Source organism: Paramormyrops kingsleyae, chromosome 4 (assembly GCF_048594095.1).
Source record: "Paramormyrops kingsleyae isolate MSU_618 chromosome 4, PKINGS_0.4, whole genome shotgun sequence".
NCBI lineage: Eukaryota > Metazoa > Chordata > Actinopteri > Osteoglossiformes > Mormyridae > Paramormyrops > Paramormyrops kingsleyae.
The window spans coordinates 8,617,079-8,632,093 of record NC_132800.1 but is presented as its reverse complement, the minus strand read 5'-3'; the positions used below and the strand labels follow the sequence as shown (position 1 = coordinate 8,632,093).

The following is a 15,015-nucleotide window of genomic DNA, read 5'->3' as shown; positions in this document are numbered from 1 at the left end:
CATGTCAGACTACCTCGAAAGTGGAAAAAAGGCCTCAGGGCCCAGGGGGTTAAAGCTCAGGCGAACAGAAGCCTCTACCAGACGTTCCCAGCAGACCCTCACTATGCGTTTGGGCCTACCAGGTCTGACCGGCTTCCCTGCCACCTGAGCCAACTCACCACCAGGTGGTGATCAGTTGACAGCTCTGCCCCTCTCTTTACCCGAGTGTCCAAGACAGAAGGCCACAGATCAGATACGATTATGAAATCGATCTTCGACCTGTAGCCCCAGACATGTTCGTACCTTGTCCACTTATGGACACCCTTATGCTCAAACAACAGTGTTCGTTATGGACAAACCATGCATTGCACACATTGGAAGAGATGCTGAGGAGAGAGTCTTCAGCTTCAGGTTCCATGGGGTGACCCTTAGTGCCAGAGCCTCAAGTCACTAAAAAGGCACAGCAACGACTGCACTTCCTCAGGCATATAAAGACAGCTGGGATGTAATTGCTCAGAAGTGCATTGAGACCCATAGAGAATGGAGTGTTGGTGCCACATTTAGGTGGTGAATATTGAAAAATGCTACAGTAAAAATTCACCAAAATAAGTCTACTTACACTCTGTTATACATACTATAAAATGGTAATGGCAGATTTTTGGGACGTTTTGAAATGAAGGAGCAGGGGCCTGTAAAAATACCTGAAAAATAGAAGCATTTAAGGTGGACCGGAAAAATCCGAATAAGTAGCTGCGAATAAGTAGCGAACTTCTGCCTCGTCGGGTCTTGTGCCGTTTGTGCTTAAAATACGGTGTTTCGCTCGGGCATGTCTCTACTTGTTTAAGAGTTAAAAGTTTGGGACTTGTGTCGTTTTGTGCTTAAAATACGGTGTTTGCTCTTTTTTTCGCTCGGGCCATGTCTATACTTGTTTAAAAGTTAAATTCTTTAAACATTTCAGTTAAATATAATGAGCTTACGTGCATTTTCTTTTAAAATACAACGTATATGCGCTAGCTTACATTCAGTCTACTATACGCTTTATTATTCTTTAAAACGTAATTAATAAATGCAACCATTGTTTTAATACAAGCTTTAAAATACTAAACCTGTCAATCATCGTTGGGGTGGGGGCATGCAGCTGGACCTGTCAATCATTGGTGATGACGTCATAGACGAGGGTGGGGGGCTTTAAGCCCCGCCCTAACTGCCAACTAACCTTTTTTTCAAGTCCCATAAAAACTCTGAAGTGACGACAATGGAAATGAAAGCTGATTAGATACATTCCCAAAAGATGGTTTTGAAGTGTGCAGGATACTTTGAGGGATACTTCTATCCATATAATAAAAGTCCCTATTCCTAATTTGCATTTCTTTTTGTACCTCGGGCTTTTATTATGTCTGCATATTTCTCCTTGAATGCTAAACTTTTCTGTGTTGAAGAAAATAAGTAACAACTAAAGTGTATTAGTGCTTTAATAATGTTGGAATATACTGCCTGTAACAGGCTTCAGCCCACCCCTCTGCAACCTTAACCAGAAAAAGTGGTTCAAAGATGGATGGTGTGTTTGGTTATATTTCCTAAGTCATATATTTTTTGTTTATAGATTTGTTTTACCCAAATTTTCGCATGGACCATCTAGCACCCCCTAGTGTTAGTTCCTGAATTTCTTCAGTTGCTGTCCATGGTCCTGAGGCGCTGTCCACTCAAACCTTACTAAAGTAACATTTTAAAGTGTATAATTCAACAAATGGGCGTCACTGGACCTTTCATTACAGCATCTAAATTTGGTAGATATTCACTGCGGGGGAAAATAGCTGTCGCCTTGCCATTTACGGTCAGGGGTTTTTTTTTGCAGTTGAAACAAATATGCTCATTTTACGTGTGCTCTAAAAAGATTCCTAAAAAGACACCTCTGTCCACGTAACATGTATAGACAAGAGAAAATTAACCTACAGCATGAACAAGAAAAACAGCACAGGATGGATGTTTAGGGGAGTCAAAATCCTTTGTATATCTGTGTGGAGACATGCTGGTTGTGAAAACGTCAGTGGATGGGATATCTGCAAATATTGTGGTGTGGGAATTGGGCAGCTGGTTACAGGTGTACTGGGAGAATGCATTTATCTTTTTTGGGGAAATGGGGATCAAGCAGGGACAGAGACAAAACAACACAAAGTAAGAGTGAAAAATAAATATGCTTTCAGCAGGTAAGGCCAGAATAAGCAGGGACATGTGAGTCTGGGAAACGACAGAACAAAGAAGCATGGGTCTCAGGACGGTGTCGGGATTTGAGTTACTGGGGCTTAAAAACAACAGAACAAATCAAGAAACATCTACACGGGGAACCAGGGGCAAGTGAACCAGATTAGCAAAGGTCTCTTCCGCAATGTCAGCAGTGTTTTACATCCTGCTATGCATGCTCAGTCCTACCATGTAATCAATACAGACTTGAGTGACTAAAACTATAAAACTTGCAACTTCCAAGTGCAATAGTAAATCTTACATGAGCATTTTTACGTAATATTAACTACCAATCAATTATTATGCCAGACTGTTCATCTTACTGCCCATTTGTGTCACAGGTCTATAAAAAACCATAATCTTCCTCCCAGTTTGTGTTTATTATGTAGGATTTCAGTGAATATTAGCAGGGAAGCATAATTACATGGCTGGGTGGCTGCAGAGACTTTTGGTCGTTCTTGTATGACTGCAGAGAGGCCTTTGTGCAACAGGGCCAGTATGTAGACAGAGCAGCACAGTGTGTGACACGTGGCTAATTCCCCCTTTCCGTACCACTCTGAGCCTTACTCAACATTACCCTCCATGGGCACCGGGCCCAGACTATAGTCATGAGCTAGTTTCACTACAACCGCTTTCCAGTGTAATTTATTCGGTTTGCAAAAAATTATTTTTTATGCAACTTGCTTTTTACATTAAAACTAAAATGTGACCTTCTTTATAAGACGTTTTCATTTCGAGTGATTTGCCCTTTAATAGTTGAGCATGTTCACAGTACAAACCTTGCTAGTGAAATATGAGGGAAAAACCAAAAACAGAATAATCATTCATTAATTGAAATTGAGGTAAATTTTTCAATTAATCATGATATTATTTTGAGGTCATATTGACCGGCACTAAGACAAGGCGCCCAGATAGAGTCTTAATCTGAGTCTCATAATACGCTCATTGAAAGGAGTGACATCAGCCACCATTGGGAGGAGTCAATCCACCAAAGCAACATCTGCTCCCTGAGTATGGCAGCCATCAGACCGACCAGACCAGTAATAGGTGAACCTACTGGTCCGTGTACCTCAGAGGGCGCCGCTACTGAAACGTGGGGTTTACGAAGCTCCCTGAAAGCAGAGGAAGAGGATCGTCCTGCCAGAGAGACAAGACATTCCACACACTTACCCAGTTAGGACCCGAGTGTCGCCGTTCAGCGGGCGATGACTCAGCACCACACCAGTTCCGATCCCCAACAGGCCTGAACCCAGTGTCTTGGCTGCCTGGTCGGAGTTTTTACAGTGGCTGGAGTGTCAGTACTGCCACCAACCCCCAGGTGTTTTACCCTGCAAGTTGGAGGACTGCTTGCAGGGCTGGATGCAGTTCAACATCATAACCAGACATATATTTCAGCTAGTATGTATGTGGGAGGTGTAGTGGAAATGATACATTTAGACATATTGGATATTTTTACTAAGAGAATATTTGCTATGATCACAAAGTACCGTCTGTCTGTGTGAAAGGCGAGGGCCACTTAGCAGCCGACCAGGAGGAAGGTCACACCGGTACTTACAGAGCTGGTTCGGACCGGTTCTGTTTGGTTGGACACAGAGAAGACAGTAACTGTGAACCTTTGTTCTTATCTCATCGAATGATAAACATGAGACTGAAGTAAGAAAAGAATTGTGGACACTTGTATGCAGACATAGTGTCCCGGCTTATTTGATCCATCAAATAACCTAATAATAAAACTATGCTGCTTTCATACCATGTATTTGGCTGTTTTTCCAGCACAGAGGAAACCAGAAAACCTACAAATGCCAGATGAAGAGCCAGGGGAAGAATTCAAACCCAAAGCCCTGAAAGTATGAGGCATCCATGTTACATGAGGCATCCATGAGACACCACTGCAGGCTTAATGAAAAGTATCTTTATTAACATTATGTATGATGAGTCACACAGTCTGTGGTCTGCATTTTAGATAATACTTCATTTATCAATAAGCAAAAGCCTAACATTCTGTGGAAACCTAAAAGTAAAGCTTTTATCCTGAAATGTGATGTGATGGTAACAGAGCAGCTTTTAATCCCACAGTCAGAGGAGAGCAGGGAGGCAGTGAAACAGTGAAGTGCGCAAGAAGAGAGTAAAATTAAAGCCAGAGCCCATAGACCTCAGTAAATGCTCAATATTACATACACAAGAGACAGACATTGGCAAATACCCTGAAAATGATGCATATTGAACTATATCAAATATCAAAATATATCAAACATTTTATTTTATACTAATCAGGATAGCTAATAATATTTTTTTCCATTTATATGAATGAAAAGCGGCAGTTCACAGACCGCCAAGATAATACCTTACGTATACATTTATTCCGTCTTGTCCAAAGCAACGTACAAGTGAGATAAACAGCACAGTGATCATGGCTGAAATACACACTGTAATGTGAGAGAGCTGCATGCCGTTTAAATACAGCTCACATCACTGTAAGATGCTCCTCTCTGGTGATTATCCCTCCCCATCACTGCAGTATCTGTGTGTCCCTCACAGCTGTCATCCTGAGCAGCAGCTCCCCACATGTAGAGGAGCATCTCTGTGTTGCTGCCCCCTACTGGAAAAGGAACAGATAAGCATTAACATCTGCTACTGGATTCATCATTTCAGCTTCTGAGGCACCAACACCTTCCTTAGCATTTCAGGCAGTGTGGTGTGTTAATGTTACTGCTACAGGAAATCAGACTGATAGATTAATTTGGAAACCCTCTTTAGTTCTCTTTTCATTTCATTTTCATCACTTAAATATTAGGGCTGTCAAAATTAACGGGTTAACGCAGATTAATCCATCATCATGATTAATCTGATTAAAATTTTTAATGCAATTAACCCATCTACAGTGCAGAATGACTCAAAATCCCTGAAATGTGTCTGTCACCCCATTTCGGGCAGTTTTGGTGCGTTTCATTTGCCATGGGAACTCGTATTCCAAGTCGGATTCTAAGTTTTGAAGCAGGAAGTGACGGCATGCGCGCTCCCTTTCTCAGAGATCAAAGAAATATCTCGGAGCAGCACAGAGGATCCCGAGTTCAGAATCCAAGATAGCTGCGCCTTTTATCAACAGAAGGGGAAGTTGTAGTTTTATACTGTTTAAGCACTACTTCTCATTTGTGGCTCAATAAATCAGTCGCACACACTATACCATCCAACTTATCTGTGGACGTGTTGCTACGGAGTTTTATACGTAAAGCACCGCGCGTAATGTGTTATCAACTGATATTGCTAACAATGGCAATTAACCGGGCTAGAATTGGATTTCATGATGAGTCGGATTATTTGTCGGATTTACGGTAGTTCGGGATAATTGTAAGTGAACGAAAATAAAGACTATTTAAACTGAAGTACCTTAAATCCGAAAGTTTTCCGACTAACCAGAAAATCTTGCTTGTTGACATGGGTCCATGAGATATTGCACTTCTGTGGCAGATGGAATGCATCCGACTCGTGTTCAAGATGTTCAATAAACATGTTAAGTGCATATATATTCCCTTTTTTCTTGAGTCTGTTTGGTCATGCAAAATTAAATGCAATTAATATAGATTAAAAATGAATGATATTTAATCGTGATTAATCGAAATTAATCCACAGCAACCCTGTGATTAATCTGATTAAAAATTTTAATCGTTTGACAGCACTAGTATTTTTACAACTAGTTCTCAAAGTGAAATAATTTTTTTTAGAAGTCTATTTTCTTTTTCTCTTCCTGACAGATTAATGCGAAATTTTTGCGCATCACGACCTTACCTTTACTACCGAGATTTATGGCTTCTTTGGACAGACAGAGCTCTCAGCTTCTCCAGGTTATTAGGAGCAAAGGTGGAGTCCTCCGTGAAAAAACTAAGGACACTATTCAAGTTATGGATCAGGTATTTGTTGGATGCAAACAAAATTGCTTGTTGCAATCAATTTGGTAGTGTTTTGGTCCATTAAAAGCAATACATCTTGAACATTTTGTAGAATCAGGACATAGACATGTAGTGCCTGCTGAAGTGCCTGATCATGTATCTTGGTGAAGATGCAAGCTGTCTGATCAAAGAATACCAGGTAATGTAGGCAAAGCAAACTACTGAAATTTTGTCCAACCATGTTTGTCTTTAAAGTTATATTTCACTACCAAATCGAATTTCCCTCAAGTCATCCTAACTGAATTTAGTTATATTCTTGAACAATACAGGCAAAGTTATAATCCTACTTAATGTTTTACTTCCAAGCAGTAGAATGGAAGTGAATTGTTGACTTTTTAAAGCTTCAAATAGTGCATCCATCGAGCAAAGAACTGCTCTACAATGCTCTGTGGTCTAAAAAAATGGTCTTCTCAAGCCTTGAGGGTGAGTGAAATGTGGGGAAATTTTGATTTGGTAATGACCTATTGCTTTAAAGTAGTTCAAGTACTTGCCTGTGTGACTTTCTTCCACAGAACACAAAAGAATATATTTTGAAAAATGTTAAGAGCCCCCTATTCACTTGCATTGGTTTTGTGTCCATACAATAATAGTGAAAGGGTGCTATGCTGTTCTGTTACCAACATTGTTCAAAAGGACAGTAATTCATACAGGTTTGAAATTACAAGAGGGCATGTAAATTTTTAATGTGAACTACTCCGTTAAAGGGGGTTGGTTCACCCAAACATGCATTTTGAACTGCACTCAACAAAAATATCTGTGATTGGCTATGAAAATGCTTTTAAACACTTGCACAATTAAATGCTCCCATGTGTTGACCATTGTTGACAAAGAGTGTAAAAGTATGTCTTCACCCAAAAATGAAAATTGTTAGCACTTACACTACTCTTGTAATAAAACGTACAAATTATGCTGAACACAAATGAAAATATTTTAATGGAAGTTGGCACAGATGTTTGGGCTCTACATTGACCTTCAGAATAGGACGGCTAACTAAATTTTGTAATTTTCAGATGGGGTGTTTTTTTTTTCTCCTCCTCCACCTTACAAAGTTTAATTGCTCTCTGTTCTTGTATGTTTTTAGGCTGACCAAAGGGAGGAAGCGGAGAGAGAATTTGAAAAGACCACCATGGCATTTTTTGTGATACGTGAAAGTGATGCTCTTAGTCGTGCAATAGACATTTCCATTGTCATTGATGGTGTGGAAGTACTAAATGAGTTGCCCTCTGTTGCATGTGCCTGTGCCATGATGTTTGGACTCATTTATGCACTGAACTTAAAATATCCTGAAGGACTCAAATATACATTTGAGGCTTTTCAAAAAATAATCATGGATATAGAGAGTAAGCAGATGAGCCGAAGGGTGCAGAACCTCTCTTCAAAGCTGCTGGAGTAAGTTTGTTTTCTTTGACCCAGCTACAGTGTTCTGCTGATGGTAAATTTCTTAGTATAAAAGGTTCTATACAAGTCCTACATCTTCAAAGTTAACTACTGTTTACTAAACCTGGTTTGTTTTATCTTGGCTAAGATGTTTTATAGTTTTATAGGGTTAAATAGTTTACCCAAAAATGAACATTCTTATGTTGTTTACTTATCCTTAAACTATTTAAGTATTCAACTTTAATTAAATTTGGTTAACAGACATTTTATGACAATTATGAGAAGTCTCATTTTTGGGTATACTTTCTCATGAAGGAGAGAATTTTTATTTATTTTTCTCCTACCATTGGCTAATTTGGTATGTTTTAAAAGTGCTTGGTTGTACACTGCCCATTTTAAAGCAGTTTTTGGTGCCAAACTTGTTTTGAAGAATTTTAATTTGATTGTGTAGTCAATTCTAAGTGACTGTTCATGGAAAGATTACATGTTTCTCTTCAAAACCATAACTGATTCTTATGGTGAATTTACATTGTATCCAGTGTGTATGTATATGGATACTAAAAACTGTTATACAGTATGTTTTTAGAACAATACACATTGTGGAAATGTTTTGACAAAAATGGTCAAGTTTACGATGTTTACATTGTTAAACAATGTGTATTTGAGGATACTGTACACATTGTACAAAATTTTGTATTATGACAAAATAAATTGTCAAGTTTGATGCTTGAAGTCATTCATCTTATATCATAAAATTACACATTATGAAAGTAAATAAATTCCTTATTACATTAATATTTTAAATTGTATTTGGTTGGATATTTGGATATATGTAAAGTAAAATAATTAGATTAATACAAAGAGAAAACAAAGTATAATTTGAGATTTCATTAAACTTAAAAACTTTATTTGATTCAAATATACTTTTTGCTTTGGCTAAGTAATGGATAGTTCATTCTTATCAAAGTAAAAATTTTAAGTTGATAAAAAGCAAAGTAATTACATGTAACAAGTTGACGCAAAATTTTTACTTTGATCCAATGAAACACTTTTTCCAGTGCATGCAAGACACAGGAAAACAAAGCTGATGTGTTCTAGGGGAGGGGCACTCAGCTATCATTCCCATCAGGGGCACAGAGCCAAGGTCCACATCATTTACTGACCAGGGATCGGAGGGGAATGAGTGGGTGAATTGTGTTTCAGTCCAGAATTTGCCATTTGGGCAGCACTGTATTAGGGTCTGAGAGGAAACCAGATCTTTTCTCAGTACAGTACAGGGAGCATGGAGCTTATCTAAGGCACAAGGGCACAAGGCAGGGGAACAGCCAGGACAGGATGCCAGTCTGTCACAGGGCACAAAGTAGGGGAACAGCCAGGACAGGATGCCAGTCTGTCACAGGGCACAAAGCAGGGGAACAACCAGGACAGGATGCGAGTCTGTCACAGGGCACAAGGCAGGGGAACAGCCAGGACAGAATGCCATTCTGTCACAGGGCACAAGGCAGGGGAACAACCAGGACAGGATGCCAGTCTGTCACAGGGCACAAGGCAGGGGAACAGCCAGGACAGGATGCCAGTCTGTCACAGGGCACAAGGCAGGGGAACAGCCAGGACAGGATGCCAGTCTGTCACAGGGCACAAGGCAGGGGAACAGCCAGGACAGGATGCCAGTCAGTCACAGGGCACAAGGCAGGGGAAGAGCCAGGACAGGATGCCAGTCTGTCACAGGGCACGAGGCAGGGGAAGAGCCAGGACAGGATGCCAGTCTGTCACAGGGCACGAGGCAGGGGAAGAGCCAGGACAGGATGCCAGTCTGTCACAGGGCACGAGGCAGGGGAACAACCAGGACAGGATGCCAGTCTGTCACAGGGCAAACACTCACACATAGTCACTATGGGGACTTTTAGAGGCACCAATTCACCTGGAACATGTTTCACTAGATGTGAAACCAGAGAGCTCATAGGAAACCAGTATAGATACAGGAAGAACATGCAAACTCTACACAGAGAGCTGGGCCAGATACTGAAACCACAAGCCTGGAGGTGTGAGGCCCCCACGCTGCCCCCAGTCTCTACCAGTTAGAGGTTAACTAGCTCTCCAAACCTGCTGCAGAGTGCAAGACAACCAGGTCTAATCTCCACCCCTGAAGGCCAATTCATACTTTCCGTTTCTGCATGTGCTTTCGGTCATACACAGGGTGAGGTGATGTAAATTACATCATCAGGCGCCTGTAGCCCAGATTGACTAGGTGTTTCCAGTAGGTGGCAGCACTGACTTTCACAGAGCAGAGATCAACCAAGAAAGAGCAGAGGAAGAATAATTGTTGCAGGAGGTGTGGAGATATCTGCATATTTAGTTTTTACATTTTTAATGTCTAGATCACTTATACTGTCGAATCATTATACCACGGTATGTGGTATTTTCAAAAACAACACTACAGTCATTGACAAAAGTCTTGTCACATAAGGACATAGTAACTTAAAAAGGCATATAACTTTATTTATAATCAATCAATTGTTATGATAAATGGATCAATTTAATGCCAAGGACTTTCACATTAATAACTGGGTGCAAAATGAAACAGTCAAAAAGTGTCCTGATGTTCACAGCTTGTTAAAGTCCATAACACCTGTTTTTGCAAGGACAAAAGTCTTGTCATGTCTTTTAATGATTCAACCAATCACAGATTTGAGGTTCACCTGTGACAAATACTGTAATTAACATAATCCCAGTCGTGTATAAAAAGATCCCCAGCAAACCAGACCTTCACTTGAAGTGCAACCTGACTTCTGACAACATGCCAAAGATTCAACCACAGACCAAGTCTGCTGAGGTGTCAGACGTCATTAATGTATCCAAACATCAAGTGGAGAGGATTAAAAAAAAGATATGAAGAAACTGGTGATGTTCATGACAAGCCCAGGTCAGGCAGACCACGTAAGACAACTCTTCGAGAGGACCGTTTGTTGCTTCGAAAGTCCAGGGCCAACCCTTTTTCAACTGCAGTAGAGCGACATCAGAACTGGTCACCAGAAACCGCTGTGTCTACAAGAACAATTTCTCGAATTCTCGCACGCAGTGGTCTCCATGGCCGAATTAGTGCACAGAAACCAGCATTAATGAGAACACAACAAAAAAACCGTGTTGAATTTGCTAAGGCCCACAGCTTGCAGTAAGGATGGACAGTGGCAAAGTGGCAGAAGGTAGATTTTTCTGACGAATCATCCATTGAACTGCATACCAAATGCTGCAAATACTGTAGGAGACCTGTTGGAACCTGCATGGACCCAAGATTCACCCAGAAAACAGTCAAGTTTGGTGGAGGAAAAATGGTTTGGGGTTACATCCAGTATGGGGGTGTTCAAGAGATCTGCAGAATGGATGGCAGCATCAACAGCCTGAAGTATCAAGACATTCTTGCTGCCCATTACATTCCAAACCATAAGAGGGGGCAAATTCTGCAGCAGGATGACTCTCCTTATCATACTTCAGCCTCCACATTGAAGTTCCTGAAACTGACGAGGATCAAGGTGCTCCAGAATTGGCCAGCCCAGTAGAGTTTAGATTCTCTGCCCGAGGCCGAGCCCAGACTTGACCCGACCCGACCCGTGGGCCGGGTCGGGCCGATATTTCCTGCCACTATCTTCGGGCCGGGCCGGGCCGGGCCGGGCCGGGCGGGGCCATGATCAAGCATTTGTGTGTGGTTTTTTTTTTTAAAATCATTACTTAATTAGCCTAATTGGGTGGAGAGCTATGCCATAATTATAAATGTAGCTCCCTCCCGTAATACACGAGCACAAGAGTCCTTTGCATTTAACTGAGCCGACGGTTTATTCGAAAGACAGTGGCTTCGTTATTATCACCATCATGGCAGACGTGAGAACTAAATACAGATACGGAAACACAAAATCAAGCACATTTACTTACAATATTAGCTAACAAACATTGAAATTCAAATGAAATATAAACATAAATAACAATAAAGACAGCTTAGAGAATTCATATACAGTTAACACGAACCTCAGTTAGCATTTACATGGCTAAATACAACAAACTTAACTAAAACTTAATTAACACATACCTCGTTGGCTGCTTACGGAAGGATTTAACCTTTTTCTTAACCCTTTACTTAAAGTTCGATGCCGAGCACACAAACTGGTTCCAGCAGCAAGCGAACTGGATAAGTGAAAACGTGCTTTTCTTCTAAACGTGTCTCAATAATTGCGGACATCAGAACAACAGTTCCGCTATTACCTATTTTGTTTAAAAATATTCTAAAACTTATCATATTTATTAAATATGCCATCCAAAGTTAATTACTTGTTCATTTTCTGTGTTTATCATTGTTCACGTTTTTTTTTCATTCGGATCTATTTGCGATCCATTCTGAATAAACAAACAATGCAGTTTACATGCTTCGTCCTTGTTGCATTTTTCATTAAGATAAATCTAAACTAATTTCTGTAGTTCAAACAACTTAGAATTGTAGTTGAGAACGTCTGTTACAACGGCTCACGTATTAAAAAATAGTCGGGTTTAAATCGGGCTCGGGCTCATAATTACAGTTAATGTGTCGGACCGGGTCGGGCTCGGACACAAGGTGCACGGGCTCGGGTAGGATCGGGTTTAATTTTTTGGGCCCGATCTAAGCTCTACAGCCCAGTCACCAGACATGAACATTATTGAGCATGTCTGGGGTAGGATGAAGGAGGAGGCTTGGAAGACAAAACCAAAGAATCTAGACCAACTCTGGGAGTCCTGCAAGACTGCTTTCTTTGCCATTCCAGATAACTTCATCAACAAGTTATTTCAGTCATTGCCAAGACGTATGGATGCCGTCCTCCAAGCTCATGGAAGTCATACATGTTATTAATTCTTTCTTCCAAGGCATCATGACTTTATGTTCTGATGTTATTGTAGCATGTTTGTGTATTCTAAATAAAGTATATGTATAATTTCTACATTATTTTTGTATATGACAAGACTTTTGTCCAGGCAAAAGTTGACCTTTCTGTCCTAATTACATGACAAAACTCAATGAATGATAAAAAACTTTATTTTGGTATAATAAGCATAATCTAGAGGGCTTTGCCTTTCTTATAAGCCATTTCTGATTCCAACTGATTAACTACAGGTCAAGTTATTATTTGTTGTTCCTACAACTTGGTTAAGTGACAAGACTTTTGTCAGGCACTTTACTCTGCCCAAGCCTCAACTAAGAACTGTTTGCAAAATTCAATTCAAAAGCAGCCTCACTAAAATAACTATTTATGCATGTATTTAGTATGTTTATGTAGGCAGGCATGTGACATTAAGGTTAGTTAAAGTGCAACTTAAAGTGCAAATGCCTTCGTCAAGGTTCACTGACTATCTCTTACTGTTACTGTTCACCAGTCTGATGGCTTCTGGAACAAACCCAAACTTCCTCCTATTTGTTTTACATACATGGCGTCTGAATCACATTCCTGATGGCAACATCTGACAGTCATCACAGAGGACATGTGTGGGTCATTGATAACCTTATATGCCTTTTAAGGACTTGTTCAGAATTAAACTGCACTAGAGATCTATATGTTTGCCCAATAATTTCTGAGCTGAGGTTAACAGCACTTTGCAGTCGATTCTTGTCCTTTTGACAAAGCGATTTAAACCAGAAAATAAATGAAAAGTTTAAAGTACTTTCAATGAAAGAATAAAACATTGTCTGTAGTCTTTGATCTACTACAAAGGAGTTTAATTTACGTAAGCAATATAGTTGCCGCAGGGACTTTTTCACAATTACCTCTGTATTTACGTAAAATCTCAGTCAGTTATCAAACACAGTATGCAAGCATTTGTAGGTCTGGATGATTTCAACATTAGTTCAATGAATTGCTGTTGCAGGGATGGCAATTTGTTTTACAGAGGTGGAAATTTCAGGTCCAGAGAGTACAAATCCAGACCAGGATTTTGTTTCAACCAACCATTTTTTTTTCACAGCCCAAAACCGCACACGGAAAAGTGAAGTATAAACTGGGCTTGAGGCTGATCTCGACCCTGATAAACAGAGACCTGCCCCAGTAGCACATGAAGCTGGGTGTTTAGACCCCTCTGTCTGTACACACAGAAATGACTGATGGCATCCCGGCTGTCTGCTCACAGAACCACCTGTGCTGCTGAAATGACCCCAGTAAGATAATCCTACACCTCACAGAACATCAAAGGATGCAAAAGACAAGGGCATTTTATCTGCACTAACAGTTCATAGCTTCTGATTTTTCTCTTCTGCACGAGCGTAAAGCACCTAAATCATTATCATGATGCAGAAAATATTCTGAGACAGTCACTTATTCTGAAAATCAGAAATGTCATCATACAGGATGTGAGGGTGAGACTCTGCAGAAACACTGTGTGCTGCATACAGAGGGTCTGTCCTCAGGCCTTTGGATCAGCCTTTATTATGTGTTATACAGTTTTCTATAGTGCCACTGCAGTAGGTCCTTTTAATCTCTGTGGATCAGTAGGTAACAAGAGGCCTATTAGGAAGGTGTCTCTGTAAGACAGGGGTGGGGGCCGTCCCAGGGGGGGCAAAGTCAGGTGATGAGCACATTGATTCACTTCACCTGGGCCTTATCAGCAGTCCTATCAGACTGAGCGCTGTTTGTGTTTCTCTCAGCCCCCGACAGACACACGCAGACACAGACGCCCAAGTTCACAGCCTATTTCATTACAGAGATTCTTGCAGATAAAATGAACTTATTTGTGTCTCACTGACCTCAGGTCTGTGGAGACTGACACTCACTTCCTGATTCTCCATATAGTCACTGTTTCTCTGTCTCTGTCTGTGACCCAGGACTCCTGGAGTCCAATGAAAAACCCACTTTCTCCCCTCCGCTTGGTTTATACAGGTTCTGCTCTCTTCTGTTCGGTTTGCATGGGGTGTCGGCCCCTTCTCACCAACTGACCACAAACTTTATCGTCATGCTGCCTTTGCACAGCCCACCTGACCAACATCATCACTTACAGTAATGGCTGACTGTGGCCTGTGTGACCGGGGGTCTACATCAGCAGGAAACTGTCTGCAAGACAATAAACTTGCCTTGTAAGAGAGACAAAGTATAGCAGCACTGAGATACAGTGACTGATAATTAAGTGAGCTGTCCTTACCCTCCACTTCTACTTCCTGGGGGGGGACTTCCCCCTCTGTTCTGACCATGCTGCCCCCCCCCACCCCCAACACCCAGAATGCAGTATAGCTGGATGAACCGTCAGCTACCAGGCGGCCTATTGGCTGGGGGGCAGGACCTGGCCTGGGCTGACTTCCTGTCCCGAGAAGGTGGGGGGTCTGTGCTGGTGGTGGATCAGTGTCATTCTTACAGTCTTGATGCAGCTTTTGGCAAAGTTCTCTTAGGAACCCATTCCTGTTGGATTTCCTGTTACTTTAACTATGCATACCTGCAAATCTGAATAATTTTCAGACTAACTTCCTGGT

General features: G+C 41.0%; 1 protein-coding gene across 1 annotated transcript in view; it reads right to left on the bottom strand.

The window, feature by feature from the left end:
• Window positions 1-4,117: 4,117 nt before the first annotated feature.
• LOC140588976 (CMRF35-like molecule 1) overlaps window positions 4,118-15,015 on the bottom strand; it is a 54,831-nt gene continuing 43,933 nt past the window's right edge. The window contains exon 10 of the mRNA XM_072711633.1: window positions 4,118-4,819. Within this exon, the coding sequence (XP_072567734.1) occupies window positions 4,817-4,819 (3 nt within the window). The 3' untranslated portion in view covers window positions 4,118-4,816. The remainder of the gene's footprint in view (window positions 4,820-15,015) is intronic.